This window comes from Haliaeetus leucocephalus, unplaced genomic scaffold (genome assembly GCF_000737465.1).
Source record: "Haliaeetus leucocephalus isolate CR32 unplaced genomic scaffold, Haliaeetus_leucocephalus-4.0 Scaffold526, whole genome shotgun sequence".
In the NCBI taxonomy this organism is placed as follows: domain Eukaryota; kingdom Metazoa; phylum Chordata; class Aves; order Accipitriformes; family Accipitridae; genus Haliaeetus; species Haliaeetus leucocephalus.
In genome coordinates, this window is record NW_010972962.1 from 5,464,893 (window position 1) to 5,482,656 (window position 17,764).

At 34.1% G+C, this 17,764-nt stretch overlaps 1 protein-coding gene across 2 annotated transcripts in view; it reads right to left on the reverse strand.

Annotated features, from left to right (window-relative positions):
• The window catches only part of LRPPRC (leucine-rich pentatricopeptide repeat containing), a 93,469-nt gene that overhangs the window by 30,398 nt on the left and 45,307 nt on the right, over positions 1-17,764 (reverse strand). For both annotated transcript variants that reach the window (XM_010576470.1, XM_010576469.1), the window contains exons 24-25: positions 12,008-12,132; positions 11,270-11,376 (exon numbers count right to left, since the gene is read on the reverse strand). In XM_010576470.1, the coding sequence (XP_010574772.1) occupies positions 11,270-11,376; positions 12,008-12,132 (232 nt within the window). The remainder of the gene's footprint in view (positions 1-11,269; positions 11,377-12,007; positions 12,133-17,764) is intronic.

Below are 17,764 nucleotides of genomic sequence, written 5' to 3' on the forward strand. Positions count from 1 at the left end.
ATTATTACAGTTACATCTTTCTGAAATAATTCAGCATACACCAGAAAACTAGCATGCAAAACTTCAGTCAAAACTGTTAAAATTTGCTAAATATATAGGAAAAAGTGTTTTGCAGAGTAAATGTTAAGCCATGTAATCCTACCAATCATCAAAATCATTATTTGCAATCATTGTAAGGTTTTTAAAAAATAGGACATTAACCCCACAGTTCTTCAAAATGGAGAAGCTTCCCCATGTATTAAACTGTACTATAAAGATAGCCTCAATACAAGACGTTACAGAAAAATAGTGGGTTCCCAAGTATTCAAAAGTGATATATATAAACACACTTTTGCTTTCCAGGTACTTGCTTTTTTTCCAATTAGTTTTTTTTTTTTTCCCCACAGTTATATATGTTTATAGGTACTTGCTCAGTGCTTTTTTAAGAGCTATCAAGCAGTTTCACATAAAATATGCTGAAAACTAAGTCAAGAATTAACATCTTACACAACAGGCTCTTGAAAATGAAAAAGAAAAAAGTATGTTGCCTGCATTTGTAGCTAATCCTCTTTAGGGCATGGTAAAATTCAAATGCTGAATTCACTTACAACTTCCAATATCATTGCTGATCTGAATGCCAACGAACTCAACAGCTCCAAAGCTACAAACTTTTTATAGTAAATCCTTTCCTGTTCAGAAATGATTGATGTGTCTGTCACTACAAGGACAGCTGAGTTATACAACAGATATCCTCGTGTTTCATTTTGAAATTGAGAAGTGTTTTCACATACTGCAGGTCTCAATCATCAAAAGAACATCTAGGTCAGATTAACTAAATCTCCAGGGCTTGCCTGATAGTCTATATTTGTAGCTTATCCCTTACCATCTTAGGGAATTTTAAACATTGCATTTAGCAGGAAGCAGACTTTCTACAATACAGCAGACTAAGATATAGAATAAAAAAAATGCAAGGAATAATAATAATAATGAAAAAAATTAAAAAACTGTTACTCTAATTATTCTTCGAAATTCCCATTTACAATTTTGATCTTGTTTGTTCCAATGGACTAAAAAAAAATCTATTATTGAGTCTTAGCGTTTTGCTGGTTTTTTTTATTTTTTTTTATTTTTTTTTAAAGATATCCACTGCTTTAAAGAATGAAATAACCATTGAGAGTCTCAAGCAATTCATACAGCATATAAACTAAACATAGAGGTTTCTGGCTTTTACATTTTCTTGGAATATACAACAGTTGTACTGTACCAAACCAAGGTTCATCTAGCTTGTTATCCTCTCCCTAACAGTGCCTACAGGAGAATATAAAATGACAGAAGACCCAGCAATACTTCCCCCTTAGTGTTATTTCACTCTCTAACTACTTCAGGTTCAGTGGGTCACACTGTTTCTAGTAAGTGATTTCTCTTCCATGAGCTTTTCTGGTTGCTCCTGGAACCCTGTAAGATTCATCATTCGTACGATCTTTTGGCAAAGGATTGCCTCAACTACCTTCTGCAGAAAACAACTGTAACAAAAACTGTAACAAAAAAAGTAACAAATACTACCATTTTGTTTGTTTTCAGCCTAGCTTCTACTTGCTTCATTTGAAGCCCCTAGATTTTGTACAGGAAGACAATGCACAATTGATTTTTCTTTATCCTCTCCAATTCATATTAATTTCATGAGTAGTATATATAATAATTCCCTGTTTCACTATTTCTTCTCCAGACTAAGCAGAACTCACCTATTTAGTCATACCTCCTATAAAAACCATCCTATACTTTTGATCACATTTGTTACTATCTTTCTGAGACTCAACATACAACCCTACACTAATTTACTCACTGATTCTATACCTTCACACACAGAAAGGAAAACTAACTAGAAAGGGAAGAAAAAAATGCTGCACCTTCAGAAGAACTCTTGCCAAGCAGCACTCAAAAATCACGTGAATGCAACAATCCTAACACACTGAAAGCATTTGATTTGTTCTCCTCCTTCCTAGAACCAATCACTTCAGACAGGTGATTGAAGGGGTCCAATCACCAGAAAAATCTTTTCTGCACTAACATTTTTATTTGAGCTAATTTCTACCTATTACAGCTGAAAGAAAACAGATTGTCTGGCAAAATACTGACCTGTCAGAGAAGAATCTATTCGATGTCTTTCCAGATTTTTCGCCAGTGATAGAAATATTCAAGTTCTATTTACATGAGTGTTCTGTAATTGATACAGCTAATAGACCAATAACTTTTCTTTTTACTTTCAAAACAACTTTTTAAAAGTTAAGTAATTTACAGAAGACATATGGAAAATATTTATTTACTTCTCTCTAGTTGCCTAAAGCAATTTTTTTCTCTTTAAACACAAAACTTAAGAGAAAAACCACAAAAACTAACATACAGACCAGAAACCCTGTAGTACTGTTCAAAGAGAGGACTTTCAGAAAACTAAGAGTTGAGAATGTCCCAGAACCATACTACTTTTGCTAGAGCTGGCTTAAGATGCATAATTATTTAAAAGCCAGCAGAAGTATTTTTTGTTTGGCATATATGTGACACAAGATGGATGACTCTTGTTTTAACCTTCCAACATGGCACTTCCACAAACTACTACTGTGCACTGTTTGGCAAAATAATTGTTACATATCCTGGACAACTTATTCTAGCCTTTCACGGTATAACTTCACTGTGAATAACACACCAATTCTAATCATTCAAGTTTAACTCTACCTTCCTTAAGTGTTTTATGTTTCCTTCTAAATCCTTACATTTTCTTGCCAAAGTTCAATCTTTTCTTAGGGTAACAGTTCTACTATAATCGCCAATTCAAACATATTGGAAAGAAACAGCCAAATTTTACAAATGCCATCCATATTGCACATTCTGATGGTATTTTTTGGACAGGTAGATCCCTTCATTCCTCTCTTTGCAGCTGAAAAAAGCCAGTAATAACAAGAGACAGCTAATGCTGCTAAAGGAAGAAGAATGTTTCATGATGAGTTACATCAACAGCCATAACAGACTTATGTTACCAGTACCAGAACCAGTTACTGAGATTTAGATGCCAAAGCAATGTCTTGCAAGAAAATGCTTTACTTCTCCAAACAGACAGCCTTGAACAGACAGCTATAAGAACTGATGTATGTCATTTCTCACAGCTCACTCTAACACAAGCATCAGTGAAAACAGAACATTTGATGGGAAGTTCTTAAAGACAGATTTTTCCCTGATTGCACAAAAATGTCTATGAAAATCTCACAAATTCCGTGCAGCTTTGATGAAGCCTGGAATATTTTTGCATGGCAGCTGACTTGAACCGAAGTTTTTTACAACATAAACACTGTATGCTATGTTTGAATCTTCCCCTACGTTAAAACTCTTGGCAGAAGTCCTCACTTCTACTAAGCAGTATGTGTACTGCTTAATGAGAAAGTTAAAAGATGCAGATATAAAATTTGTGTACCTTATGTAGCCATCTAAGTCTAGCTGATAGGCGAGATGGTTAAAATTATCTTACACTTCTGTTATATTTTTGCCTCTTATTAAATACTCCTTCACGTTCAAATAGCAGTGCACTAGTTTTAAAAAAATACTGATTAAAACATCTACATTAACATTATTTTTTAAAAATAATCTTTCATCTGTGTTAGCATGTATGAAACAAGTATACCACTTTGCTGTATTTCTTACATTATAATCTTTATAGCATAATGTAAGTGAAGTATCATTGTGGGATATACAGAAAATACAGACTTTTTTTATTTTTGATTATTGGTCCTAAACATACTAACTTTTACACAATAGCCCAGAAGTTTATAAAAGACGCAGCTTTAAAGACTGAGGGATCTAAAAATAACCTGTGCATCAAAAAGCATCTTTACTGCTGCAATCGTATCAACTATCTAATAAAACACATTACTTCTCTCTAGCTCAGTTTTTCTTTAAGTCATTGTACTACCAGGATGGCAGTAGAGCTACACCTGTATATGGCAGGGAACAATGTAATACTCTTTCTACAAGTTCACCTTGAAAGAAGTTTAGCTCTCGTGGATTTCGAAAATGGTTTCTTTGGTGGTGGCACAGAAAAATATCCTCATTCACTTTATTCTTTCTAAACAAAAGAAAACCTTGCAAACTGCTTGTAACAAAGATGGGATTTCTCTAAAAAAATAAGTAATTGCTTTTGTTCTTTGTAAGCAATTTCACCCAGAAATAAATATGACTAAACACATCCCAACCCCCATTACACTGTTTTCTTTAATGAGAAGCTCATCAGAAACATCCAGACACTTGCACAACTTTTGGGGCAAGGTATAACTGTATGAAAGCTTGAATATAATTAAATCTGTACCTTCAATATGACTACTTTTCATGTTTGATAACAACGGCAAGTACTGTAATGCAGCACCAGAGTTTTGAAAATTATGAGTTGCTCCACTGCGAGTTATGCCTTCAAAACCTACTCAATTATAGTGTATTTGATATTTTATTTGCACTACCAGATATTTAATGAAAGACAAAGGGACACACGTCTACATATTTATCCTCCCTAACTCTCCTGTTGGGAGTGATTAGAATTCAAGCTCATGCTCTCCTTTCTACCTATCTTACAAGCACCCAAGGTAGCAATGAGCCTAATTCTACTAGTTTAATTTTTTACATAAAAAGCAGTAGTTCATATTAAGAAAATACAAAGCTTACAGTCTCCACTGGGGAAGTTTTTACTGTTGGTTTCAGGGTTTTTTTCCCCTGAAGTATGTATTTGCCTCAAAGCTTCTGTCAGTTACATAGTTCACTGACTATCAAAACAGTTGGTATCTGTTGAGTAAATACTTGTGATTATTTCACTTGAAACAGGAATATATGCTACTTTATGTTAGGCAGACATTGAGAAAAATGTAAGGAAACTTGATTATTTTCCAAAAATGCCAAAATAAAAATAGGAAAGAGCTTTACAACTTTAGCATTACTCATGATCGAGACTGATGTATGTTTAAGCACTATTGGAATATTATGCATTTACCAGTAAGATTTCCAAGATAAATTATGCAGCAAAGTATTATTATAAAATAATCATTAGACAATAAGAGAACTTCATAACAATAATCAGTCTGGAAGAAAAGGTGACATCAAAAGTATGCAAAAACCCTACTGAAAATAAAATCCTCAAGCATGTTCTAGAGCCAAAACAGAGCAAGAATTTGCTCTTTGCATTGTAATGTGGTTTTACGTTGTATGATTAATGAAAAAAACATTATAACACTCAGTAGTGTCCTCCTCCTAACACAAAGTCCCTGGAGCTAAGAAAGGACAAACAGCTCTTGCCTTGATCCCACATTCCAAACACACTACCCTCTCACTTTCTGGAAGGAATTTCTTCAGTAGTCATCTCCTTTACCAAATTTACTTATTTGAAACATATTCCTTTGCTTTCTTTTAAGAAAGCCATACTTAAGAACTAAATAACGTGCACTGAACTAGTAAGCACCTTTTTTTTTATTAACCCACATACACACATGCACATATGCATGGACATAAAATCCACCTTCGCTAATAGCTGTATCAGAGTCCAGTTTCATAAGGAGAAGTAATGCTTTTATTAGACTAATAGGACTCAAGAGTAAGAAAAAAAAGAATAATCTTTTCTTGTAATTATAGGGCTTGTGTGCCTAAAAGCTCTCCAGCCTTTCCCCTCCCTCTCAGCTGTATACAGTTACTCTAATAAAAGCTATTACACCCCCTACAAACTACTCCTCAATCTCAGACCACCATTGCCTAATACAATTTGCATTCAACATTCACAAACATTTAAAATTTTTCTCTAATCACCTCTACTTTCTTCTTAACGGGACCAAAAATTAGTCTTTGTAGGTAAATTCAGACATTAGATAAAATCATCATTAAATTACACATAACCCCCCACCCTAGATCCTGCTGTCACAAATCAAGAAAGATCTTCCCTCCATAGTTTATCTCCAGCATAAAATCAGCAAGACTCAATTTTATGATGTAGACTCTTAAAAAAAGCAATCTGGATGAAAGAAAGTTGTAATCTCTCAATATCAAGTAGAAATATTCTCATTGTTTTTATGGTAGATTAAATCCAATGGCAACTGGTATCTTGAAGTCTGCTGACAGTGGATGTCACAATTCCTTGCTTAAATCTATTTACCTCCTGAATTAACTTGACATCTGTTGATAGATATATTCCTGTACACTAAACTCACCCCAAACAGTTCTTTTGTCAGGTCTTGAATTTCAGCAGCAAATGCCTTTTCTTGCATTTATTCACATTGGAAAACATTTCATTAAAATATTTCACAACCATTTGTCCCCTCAATTCTTCACATAAGTGTCTTGATAAGTGAGATATGGTATGATATATTTAACTATTAAATATAAAAGATATATTTAGTATGAGAACAGAAGATGAGGAAAGCATCACACTTTAATTAAAGTCTGGTTAAAAGAAATCTGAAGCCATGCACTATGCATTGCCATTTTCAAGGGAGGTTCATCCAGTGGTAGCAAACTTGTACAGGTTGGCCTTGACTGAAAAATTTTGCTGTACAGTTCTGGCATCTTTCCCTAAGATACCCTTTTAGTAATCCTCTCTTAGCCTTCGTTTCCAGTAAAACTACAAACAGAGCAGAAACAAGAGCTTTTACTCTTTCATTAAAGAAAATTTTAATTTAATAGCTGATGTGATTTGATCTAGAAAGATTTCAAGAAGTATCTGTCAAACAACAAAAGATGAACATCTCTACCAACTCCTAGTTCCTATCAGAGCAGTCCATAAGCTCCTAACCAAAATTGCCAGTGACCTGATACTCTTTTTAATGCGGTGCTTGTTTTGGTTTCTTTACAGAAGTATTTTGCTGTCCAATAAAGTATAGTTTAAGGTGTAATGATTTTATCAATACAGTGCAGAACTGGATTTAACACCAGTTTAAAACCTTGCATACTTTAGCCACAAGTGTAAAGTGTTCATTTCTACTTCATGAAAAACTGGTTTAGACTTCCGCTAAGTAGATTTATAGAAGGGCTTGCTTGAACCTCTGCTGCAGGACTGTTACATTACTTAATGATATATAACTCTTTTAAGCCTACCAGAAAGAGCCAAGCATGGACATGGGCTTAATTACACATAGATTCAGAGAGTATTTTGATAATTGTGTTCAGCATGAATAATAAATGAAGGAAAAAGGGCAAGTCTAGAAATATTCAACCATCTTGCAGGTAAAACAGCTGCAAGTATGAGATCTCAGTGCAAAATTCAGAGATGACCAAAAAATTAAAATTGGACCAAAATGACAGATAACAACTATATTCTAACTACTTTAAGTAGTGAAATCTTTGAATCTCCATGCAGCATGCAAACAAACTAACAGAATTAAGAGGTGAAAGGGGGAGGAAGTAAATTCCTCCAAGGTGGTATAACATTCCCTTTTTCATTCTCACTCTCCTGGATGACCTTCACAGCAGTCCAGCTCTCAACCATCAGCTCAATCAGGTTAATAAAGTGGCAGTCAACAACTGAGTAAACATAAGGGAATTCCAATTGTCCAGTTCTGGCAACAGGCAAGAAGCTGTGGATTGGAGGGATTTGGGGGACTAGGTTCTAGAAAATTCTCTTATCACTTTTGTACCAGACTTGAAAGAATACTAGGCCAAGCAACTCTTCCAGACTCTCTGATCTACTACTTGGAGCTCTGGAGACACACATGTGAAGAACTACATAAGACCTCTCTCCAGGAGAAAATCTGATTAGATATTTTTAAAATAAGACAACATTTTAGAAGACAGGTAAAGAACATATTTTTTCTAAAAGTTACTTTTCCCTTCATGCTCTTTATTGAAAATTCGTATCCCTTTCTTTTAGCCTACATTGGTTTTAATGTAGTTTAATTTAGTTAAAGTCAAAATATATTTACTTAATTTTCTTCCTTTTTTCTTTTTTATGAAAAACAAAATTGAAGGAAAAAAGGCAATTAAACTGCTTTTCCAAGTAAGCAGGAAAAAATCCTAAGTAACTAGAGCTAGATTTATGACACAGAAGTCATGCTATGCCACTTCAAGGGAAGGCAAGCTAGTATGTGACCTTATGGTAAGGGGAAAGAAGAGAGATGTGCCAACTTTTTTTTGACATGATCACCTTTGAAGGACACAAGACAAAAGCCAACTTAATTGGTTGAGATGCAATAAGAACTGAAGACTAAATCATCGTTTGATGTACTACAGCACCCAATGGTAGAACTTGTTCCAAGTGGAAAGCAAACGAGCATCTACCAGCACATCCATCTACCAGCATAACTTCAAGGGTCCAGGAATCTCCAGGCACAGCTAGAATAAAATAGACTTTTACTTTACAGAGCAGCCAAGGCTACCTCATTTGGAGGTACTGTCTCAGAGAGGCTTTCTTCTCTAGCTACCTGCCACAGAACAAATGAGAACAGACTTTCAAAAGCTTAACAACGCAGTCTAGCAACATTGCAAACTGTTACCTGATCAACCGAGCTGTGTGAAGCCTTGGAACTTAGCTGCATGCCCCCCCGTAGTGTTCTCAATCACAGCTTCTCTTCCACTTAGCATCACTTCAAAAGAGACTCACACCACTAGACTACCACATGCTTCAGTATACTTGTTCTAGCATCAGTCAGGTGTATTCCTTGCCTCACCTCCTTTCTAGTCACCTTTTGTCATCTTTTATGCTATCACTGTCTGCTTAGTCTTGCTGTCCTTTCGGCAAGCAGATGAGCTCCAGAGCTTTCAGCTCTCTTGCTATGATGATATCCCACAACACGAGGTTATATATATGCATGTACAACACATTTATGACCTGATAACATACATACAGAACCCTGACCTAATTTTTATAATTGCACTCAAATCTTTCCCACTATTGTCACCCAGTTGTATTTTAACAAAGATTGAGATTTAAGAGTTATTTCCTTACTCCTGGGGCTCCGAGTTTCAAGTTTTTCAAAGCAGCAGTTGTCAATAAGTTTCATATAAGCATCTAGTGTACCTCTGATTGCTAACAATAGCAAGAGGAAGCAGAGGCAGTGGTCTCCAGTGAGTTACAGCGCATTTTAATGATTACATCCTCCATGGTCTTCACTTCCTTAACTCCTAAGGAAATTTTTTTCCAGCATCATTACTACCCTTTTAGACCCTCTTTATTTACTCCGTAGATACTTTCAAAACAAATAATATCACTAATATCAATTGACCACCATAATCAGCAATACATGATCAAAGTACATGCTGAAAGATAATCTATATCTAATATGCAACAGCTTCTAAAAAGAAAAAGCAGCAATTGGTCACCTTCATTACATATTAATTCACAAGAAAGAAAAATAGAAAAACAATCTGAGATTACCAACAAGAGAAGTAATTTAGTCACAAAAAACACTGGACTAGAGAAAAGGATACACATATACTTTGTACTCCATCTTCCACATTATACTGATTAAGGCTTTGACTTCCCAACAAAAAAAAAGGCAAATAGTAACTTGTTTATTGTTTAAAACAATAAAAACTATTTTCTTCTTCAGCAAAATACCAATTGTAAGATTTTCCTCCCTCTCATGTAAAAAAATTTATTTGAAAATACTTAACAGACTGTTACATAATAAAAGCATACTTAAAATATAACACACCATATAGTAATTGATTTTGTGTCACTTTATCCACTAGTAAAATACATGCATATTATTCGTAGCTAAAATTCCTATACTCCTAAAAATCCCAGATTTAAAACCTTTTTTTTCTCAACAGCATATACAAAGCCCTAATTCATATTTCATAGAACTTACATAAGAGCAAGAAACCTACTTTAAATAGCATAGCCAGGAAAACATCTATGTAGTCCCCAGATATCAGGTGTTCAGATTTACGTCTAAGTGCCTGTTTGTGGTTACTAATAATTTATGATCTATCACCAAATACTGAATATTTGCAGGATAATTTGGCACCTATTAAGAAAATGACAAAAGTTTCAAAGCCCCAACAATTTGATAATTTGCTTACTATCCTATTCATCACTGCTGCAGACACCAATATAAGTTTTGAGAAATTAAATGCCAGTATCAAAGAAACAGCTGCTGAATCACACCAAGTACCAGTTTTACTCATTTAGCTTTAATTTTACTTCCAAATCTCAGATTTCATCATTTTAGCTCCTATATGCTTTAATCACTCTAAAAAGAACTCAACTCCTCAGTGTTGTCTTCTGTCAGATACTGATTATTTCTGTTCTTCTGTATTATAAGACTTTGAGCTCCAAAAACCCTCTCAGAACAAAAATACCAATGCTTCAACATTGTCCTTAGCAATTTCCACACACCCCGCAGCAGGTCAGTATTGTTCCACCACAGAAAAACAAGCAGAAAACCAAGATTTTTTTAAATAGAAGAATTCTGTTAAATAATTCAAGTAGGGATAACTGGTATTTCAAATATTCTAGGGGGAATTAGGAAAAAAGCATACTTTGTCTTAGGAAGGAAAAAACCCAGAAAATGAGGTTAGAGTTGTGTATGTATGTAACAAAAACGATGAGGACAAAGTATTACTTTTTCTGCAAGATGCCTCCTCCCACACATTAACCGGAAACTTATGCAGCATTGTAAAAACATAAAACTGCGTTAAGAAGAAAAATAATCACAATCTAAGCAGACTCTGCAGCTGCCCCTTTGACTTATCAATTTCAGTAAGCACAATTTCAATCAAGTCTAGATAAAATATACTAATCCTAAATAGACCAAGTTTGTCACCTACCACTTCCTATAAGCTGCTTACTATCCTGAAAAAGAGAGCGAGAGAAGAAATGCTAAATTAAATGCCAAACAGTAGCAGACAGCACTTGTTTGGCTGATTAACTTGTAGACAAGCATTACAAATAAATCTGAGCATGGTCTGCAGCAAATTAAATTCCAGTGCTTTTAAGAACAAAGAATTCCTTCGGAAAGAGGATTAGCAACTTTACACCCAGGAACGCCAGTTTAATTTAATTGTTCCACAATCCGATATTTAATATGCAAATATCATTTTGATATATAACAGTGAATTTGAAAAAGTAAGGAAACAATTTCAATATACAAGACTGTCTCTCTTCTGAGCTGTAATTATACAAAATAAAGCTGGTCGAGGTTTTTTTTATTATTATTGGGATTGAATTCTATTAACATGAATCAGAACAAGTCTAATTAAAGGTTAAAAACTTTAAATGTTTCTAATTAAGAGTCTAAATAACTGCATGATTAGAGTACTATAGTTAAAGTCCCACCTCAATGACCTTCCTGGCCTCTCTGTATTTTCCTGTTTGCAAGAAGGCGAAGAAGAGATCATAAAGAGCCATCATATCTCCATATTCTCTGCTTATAAAATCTGAAACTAAACAGAGAATAAAACTCATTAATTTACTAAATACATTGAAGCATTTTAACATATACGTCATATATTCTTAATATTAATATTTTCCAAGCATCACAGAACACCAAGAACAAGCTATGGGGAGATAAATTTTGAAACATACGGAATGATTACAACATATTACACAACTTCTTGTAACTTTGCAGTTGAGCATATTTAAAATGTTTTTCTGTTTATCTGCACTATTATTTTGAATTACATTCAACAAAATAGACTATATATTGGCATTCTCTACTTGTATAGGGTGAGGATATAGGATTGCTTAACTGCATAACTATTTGAAAAACAGATGTGTTGTGTTACTATTAAGTTGTTCCTTAATAATATACATAGCTAGAACAAGTATTAGCAATAACCTTTGAGAGTTCTATGCTGTATTATCCAAACATTAGGATTCTTCTACATTTAAAATTAATATCAATTTTCAATCTGAAGAACGTAGGCATCATTTAAGTGCTTTAAAGTTACACATATAAACACAAACAATTTTTTTTTTTCTTTAAGTTTAAAGAAATGATATACAAGTCCTGGAAGAAAAGCCTCCAGAAAACACCCCATATAACCAGACAGCATTTGACTACATGCAACTAACCCTTTTGCAGAAGATCAGCATCTCCTTTTTCTACCAGTCTACAGTAGATGTTATGAAGCTGAAGAATTTTACCATACTTCTTATGACACTTGATTAAAGCTTCCAGAGCTGCAGGCATATCATCCCTTGTGGAATGAAACAAGACAAGAATAAAAACAATCAAACATTCCAAGCAGGAGCAGCACATGCTAAACCCACTTTAGTCTTGAAAATTTCAAGGAAAATTCATTCAGCAGTTTATGATCCAAGAGTATATTCCCCCCCCCCCCCAAAGTGCTACAGTTCTTTTTAAATAACAGGTAAAGTTTTCCTACAGACAAATACCATGTATGCTTGACAGCCGAAATGAAAACAGAACTACAGTTTTACAGTTAAACCTCTTGGCTGTATAATTTTTGATTGCATGACCACTGTTCACTACAAATTAACCAAAGGTGTGAATGCTCTTCATGATTAGATGCACTTAATTTTTGAAGTAAAATTCTTAAGTTCTGCTAGATACTATTGTGACAAAACCCCAATTCCACAGAAATTTCAGTTTGTATTTAAGAGTTCTATTTTTCTTGTTAATAAGTAATATTGTGCACATTATATTACCTACAAATGTCTGTTTAGACATTTTCAGATTTTAAGCTCTTTAAAATTTTTCCACAGCATTTTTATTTCAGTATAGATCTCAAGAGTTAACTAAGATAACCACAGCTCTTCAGATTGCTTTATACTTGTTTTACACCTTAACAGACTAGCTCTATCTATTGATTTCCATTTTGTCACAATTGAAGGGCTAGCATTTTTCCATTCTATATAATGGTCAGAATCCAACGTATATTTTCTGCAATAAAAATGTAATTTTTGCAATTTATTCAACAATAGATTAAGGTACCAAAATGTATTGTATGCTGGCCTATTCCACGTCACATAAAGCCATGGCACCAGTATATATCCGCAGTACTACTAAATGAGTGCATAAGATGTTGACTTCCTAAATGCACTTATTCAGGAGCCTTTGAGCAGTAAGTACCAGTAAAAAGTACAATATTTCCATTTTTGTTTATCTCAGTCCTTCACTGACTTTTTCCCTACATATACAGTATTAGCACCTTCAGAAGTATACATAGTTAAAATGCAAAACTGAAAAGCCATAAAAACAATCAGATCTGGAACTTAAGATAATAACAAATATAAATTAACATTCTATACTGTGCAACTAACAGAACTAAATCATCTGCTGCAGACCCTTTTTCAATGGATTACAACCCAATCTAAAAAAATCAAAACAAAACCAACAGAGGACAACCACTGAAACACTGGTAAAACAATATGTGAAGTTATTCTTTGAAGGGGAAGGTTTAAGCTGAAATTGAAACAAACCAAGACAACACACACAAAATGTAGTAAGTAGCCAAACAGTCAATAAGACTGCATTTAGATTTCAAAAGGCTTACCAAATAAATAGCCCTGGAAGTAGGCAAGGGGGAAAAAAAAAAAAAAAAAAAAAAAAGAAAAAATCACTTAGCAGCAGCTGAAGGCCATAATAAAACTGCCTTGAAATAATGATTTTGCATTCCCAAAGCAACTTTTATTATTGATCAACTGAACCTTAACAAATCAAGATATTACTGTTAAAACAAGGCAAACAAGCCACGTGTCCTGTCCTCTCCTCACACTGCATTTCTTGTGCAGCATAAATTTTGCTTTTTCAGAGAATGAACTAGACTATTATATGCTACTATCTTCATCTAGGCTAATATTTTAAATTTTTAAAGAGTAAAACACAGAAGAAGAATTAATTTTGTTCAGTAATACTGGCATTCTGAAGATGAACCTAAGATGATGGATTTCTACCTTATCCCCCTTACTGAGCCCTGTTTACAGTGCATCTTCTGGCACCCCATGGAGTCATTTGAATTTTTGTCATTTGGGGTGAAGACTAAATTACAGGTTAATTTCAAAACTGCAAGTAGATGTTGCAGGCTAGATTACTGTCATAAAAGAGAAATACTATGGTAGTTACCATAGACAGATATAAAGCTTTATATAATCAGTATTTTTCTCCTACTTTAGATGCAAGTTCAGTTAACATCTAAAAAAACCCAGTTTTACAGAAAACTAGTCAATTTCTAAGGAGGCACAACAACATTTATACATTCAAATTAAAGTTTTCAGTGATAAATCTAGCTTTTCAGATTGATGCTCAAACAGCCATAGTATTGTCTTGGCTGTATTCCTAAAGGATTAAAGTGACTGTTTTTAGGTCAAAGCTATCTATAAATGAATGAATAATTGGGATGTCATTCAAACAGGAACATTAACAGTTTTCTAGTCTCTAAATGTATACTTATGAAGGCATTAATACTGTATATGCAGAGAAAAAAAGTCAGCAAAGAACAGAAATAAAAATGGAAATATTGTACTTGTTACTGGTACATACTGCTCAAAGGCGCCTCAATAAGTCTGCATTTAAGGAGGTCAGTATCTTACACACTAATTTACTAGACATTTGTTTTGAATCTATCGAAAACTGATATATTCGTTCAGTTGCATTCAAGCAATCAACCAGTCATCCACAGTTTACTAGAGAACAGGGTTTATAAAACAGATAAATGCTAAAACTGACAACAATCAACTATAAAATAATAAAATGTACAGAAGTTCAGCCCCTACAAGGAAATTGTTTGTACTACTACAAAGAAAAAACCATCGCTCGAGCTTATGCTTATACTTGAGTTGTATGATTTATTCAACAACCTGCCGTATTTTTCTTAATTGCCACAAACCGCAGTTAATTCCAAATAAGTACCACCAACTACTTTTGCAAGCAGTTTTTACAATCCTGTTAAAAAATAAATGAAAATGAAAACTAGAAACTTAGTGTAGGCTTCACATTTTGAGTATAGGTAACATTTTAATGTGTTTCTTGTTATAACTCACTAACTTAAAAATAAAAACCTGCACAAAAAAGATTTTCCACATTTTAAGAAAAGGATTTTAAGCTAACAAACAGCCATACATTTGAAAATATCTGGCAGTCTTTCTGTATAAACTTATGCATATTGAACACCTTTTTATCTTCCCAAAGGATACTTACTACACTACTACATTAAAAGCCTGGTCCAAAATTACTATTTAATTAATATGGATTGAGTCAAAAAGGAAATAAAGCCCATATACTCATAGCCATGTTGAAAAATTTGATTTCCAGTGTCAGTCTGGACAAAACAGTATTTGAAATGCGAACGCAGATGATCCATGCTTCATTTTGAGTTGGCTAGATACTACAGCTTTAAGTCACTCGCAATTATTATCTGTTCAGAGCTAATACCTGTTCCACTTAAAGATTGGGTGTATTTTTCCCTCTCATTGAAACTTGTTCTTTTAAAAAGGAAGATATACTACTATTTTTGAATGACAGAAGGAGCCTCAGTCATCACTGTATTATGCTTGGTCCTCATGTAATCGCGGTAGAGTCCTACTTCGGCATTATTTTTCAACTAAACTGATGCTAGGGTTACAATATTGTAAATTTTTGCATTCCTTTAGTTTCTGTTTAGGATGCCTATGAAGTCCAAGATACTATGGGCACAATCTTCCAAAATATTTGCGTGGGCAATTTTAGTCACACAAAGCTATTTGAAGAGACAAAATTACTCAGATGTCTGAGTGTTTGCAGAATACACTCTGCAGCAAGACTGGCTATAACATGCATGGATATAACATCCCCCGTCAGTTTCAACAAGCCACTCCCCTCTTGCTTCAAGAACATAGCACTAAATCTAACCTTTTACTTGTAATAAACAACTTTCCCAACCAGAGAGTCTGCCTGATAAAAATAAGACTCCAAATATTGATTTTAATTGGAATGAAGTGCTGCAACATTATGCATAAAGCTTTAGTGAAGTGGCAATTTACCTAAGGGGTTTACTGATTGAAAAGCTCTCAAACCTGAAATCACTAGAGAGGTAGAAAGAAAAAAGGGACTCTGGGGTGGGGGTGGAGGGTAGACTAGTAAAACAAATCCTTCTCTACAAATCTGAAGCAGATGTTAGTACAGAGCGAAGTCAATTCAGCAAGGTACAATCAGCTTTACAAAAATTATTCTGTTAAAAGAGAACGGGCTCTTGAAAGAGCTAAATGTTTTTCTGTTCATTTGCCATACTAAGGAATCTTCAAGGAGACTGGTGTTGCAATTACAACTAATCCTCCCCAAAAAATTAACTGTGTTGAAGGCTTTGTAATTTCCCTAGGTACAATTTAGCTGTCACTTACTTTAAAATTTACTCAAACATGCGTTCCGAACAGCACTAACTTCACATGTCAAGTGCTTTCCAGCCAATTGAGTCTAAACTGGAAGTCGGTGTTAAACAACTGAATGATTAGACAAGATAGCTCATTTCCCTGCTCTTTTGTTCAGAATAAAATGCCACATTTACATTATCAGACTCAACAGGATTTTCTGACAGAGGGAGAAAAAACCCTAGTGAACACTGTCCGTACCAAGCACATGAAGCCTGTCATTTACCAATCATCCTTCAAAAAGCAATAGCCATGAATGTAACTTAATTACGACCCAATGATCCTTGACGAAAAATCATCTTATCACTGTCCTGTCCCCATAGGGCAAATGAGACACTTTTGTCCTTTGGCACCAATGATGATAAATTCCTAATTGCAATAATGGAGTAAGAGAGCCAAACATCCCTAATTTCATTGCAACATGTAAAGAGAGTTTTAATACAAATATTTGAAATAAAGCCACTAAAAATTAAAAAAAAAAATCCAACACAAAAAAAACCCAAAACAAAAACCCAGACTCCCCACTATAGATATTTTTTCCCCCACTAAAAATATCACCTAATTTAAAAAGATGCCTATTTTTAAAAGTAAATTTAAAAGTCAATTAACTTGTATGTGCTAGAGAATCATCTCAAACAAAATCATAAGTGAATTTAACTCCATGAAAATAACAGAAGAAAAATTGCCAAGGCACTGGATTCACGCTATATCTACTACATGAGAAACTAAACAAAATGGGTTTATGTAAGATTAATCACAAACCAGCACATAATGCTTTACTGGACAATGCTGTATTAAAATACACTGACCATTTTTAAAGAAACACAATCCAGCTATAGCCTTTTGACCACTTAAAATACACATATTAACTGCTTGCATTCACTGACTCAATATTATGTTCATACAGTCTGTAACAATGTTTTCACAGTTTACCTGCAAATTTTCTTCCCTCTGCTTAAAAGCATTTCTGATATAGGGAATTAGTAAATTCAAACCTGAAGATGTTTTGTTGTTTCTTTTCTCAGAGGTGCTATTACTCAAGGAGAGCAGAAACAAATTTATGTTAATGAAAAGACAGGAACCATATCGAGTTTTTAAGATGTGTATTCCTATTTTTGGTTGTATGAAAGTTAGCTTGTGCAGCTTTCTCGGAGGAAGAAAAAAAAATCACAGTAGTTACTGTATCCATTAATTTGTCATCCTGTAAATAGATATTACCAAAGTACTGTACAGCACAGGAGCAGGTTAGCTTCACAAACCTCTTCAGTTTTGTAAAACGGCTCATATTCAAATAGGTTTCCCCTGACAGTTGGTAGACCAGGTAAAAGCCAAAACTACAATCCTTAAAATCCTAAGAAATTTTACCTGGTGTAGGTAACACAACCTTTTCCAATTATTAGCAGTTGGAAGAACCAGTTCAAAAGTAAGACCCGTTTTAAGAAAAAGTACAAGCTCTTCACATCC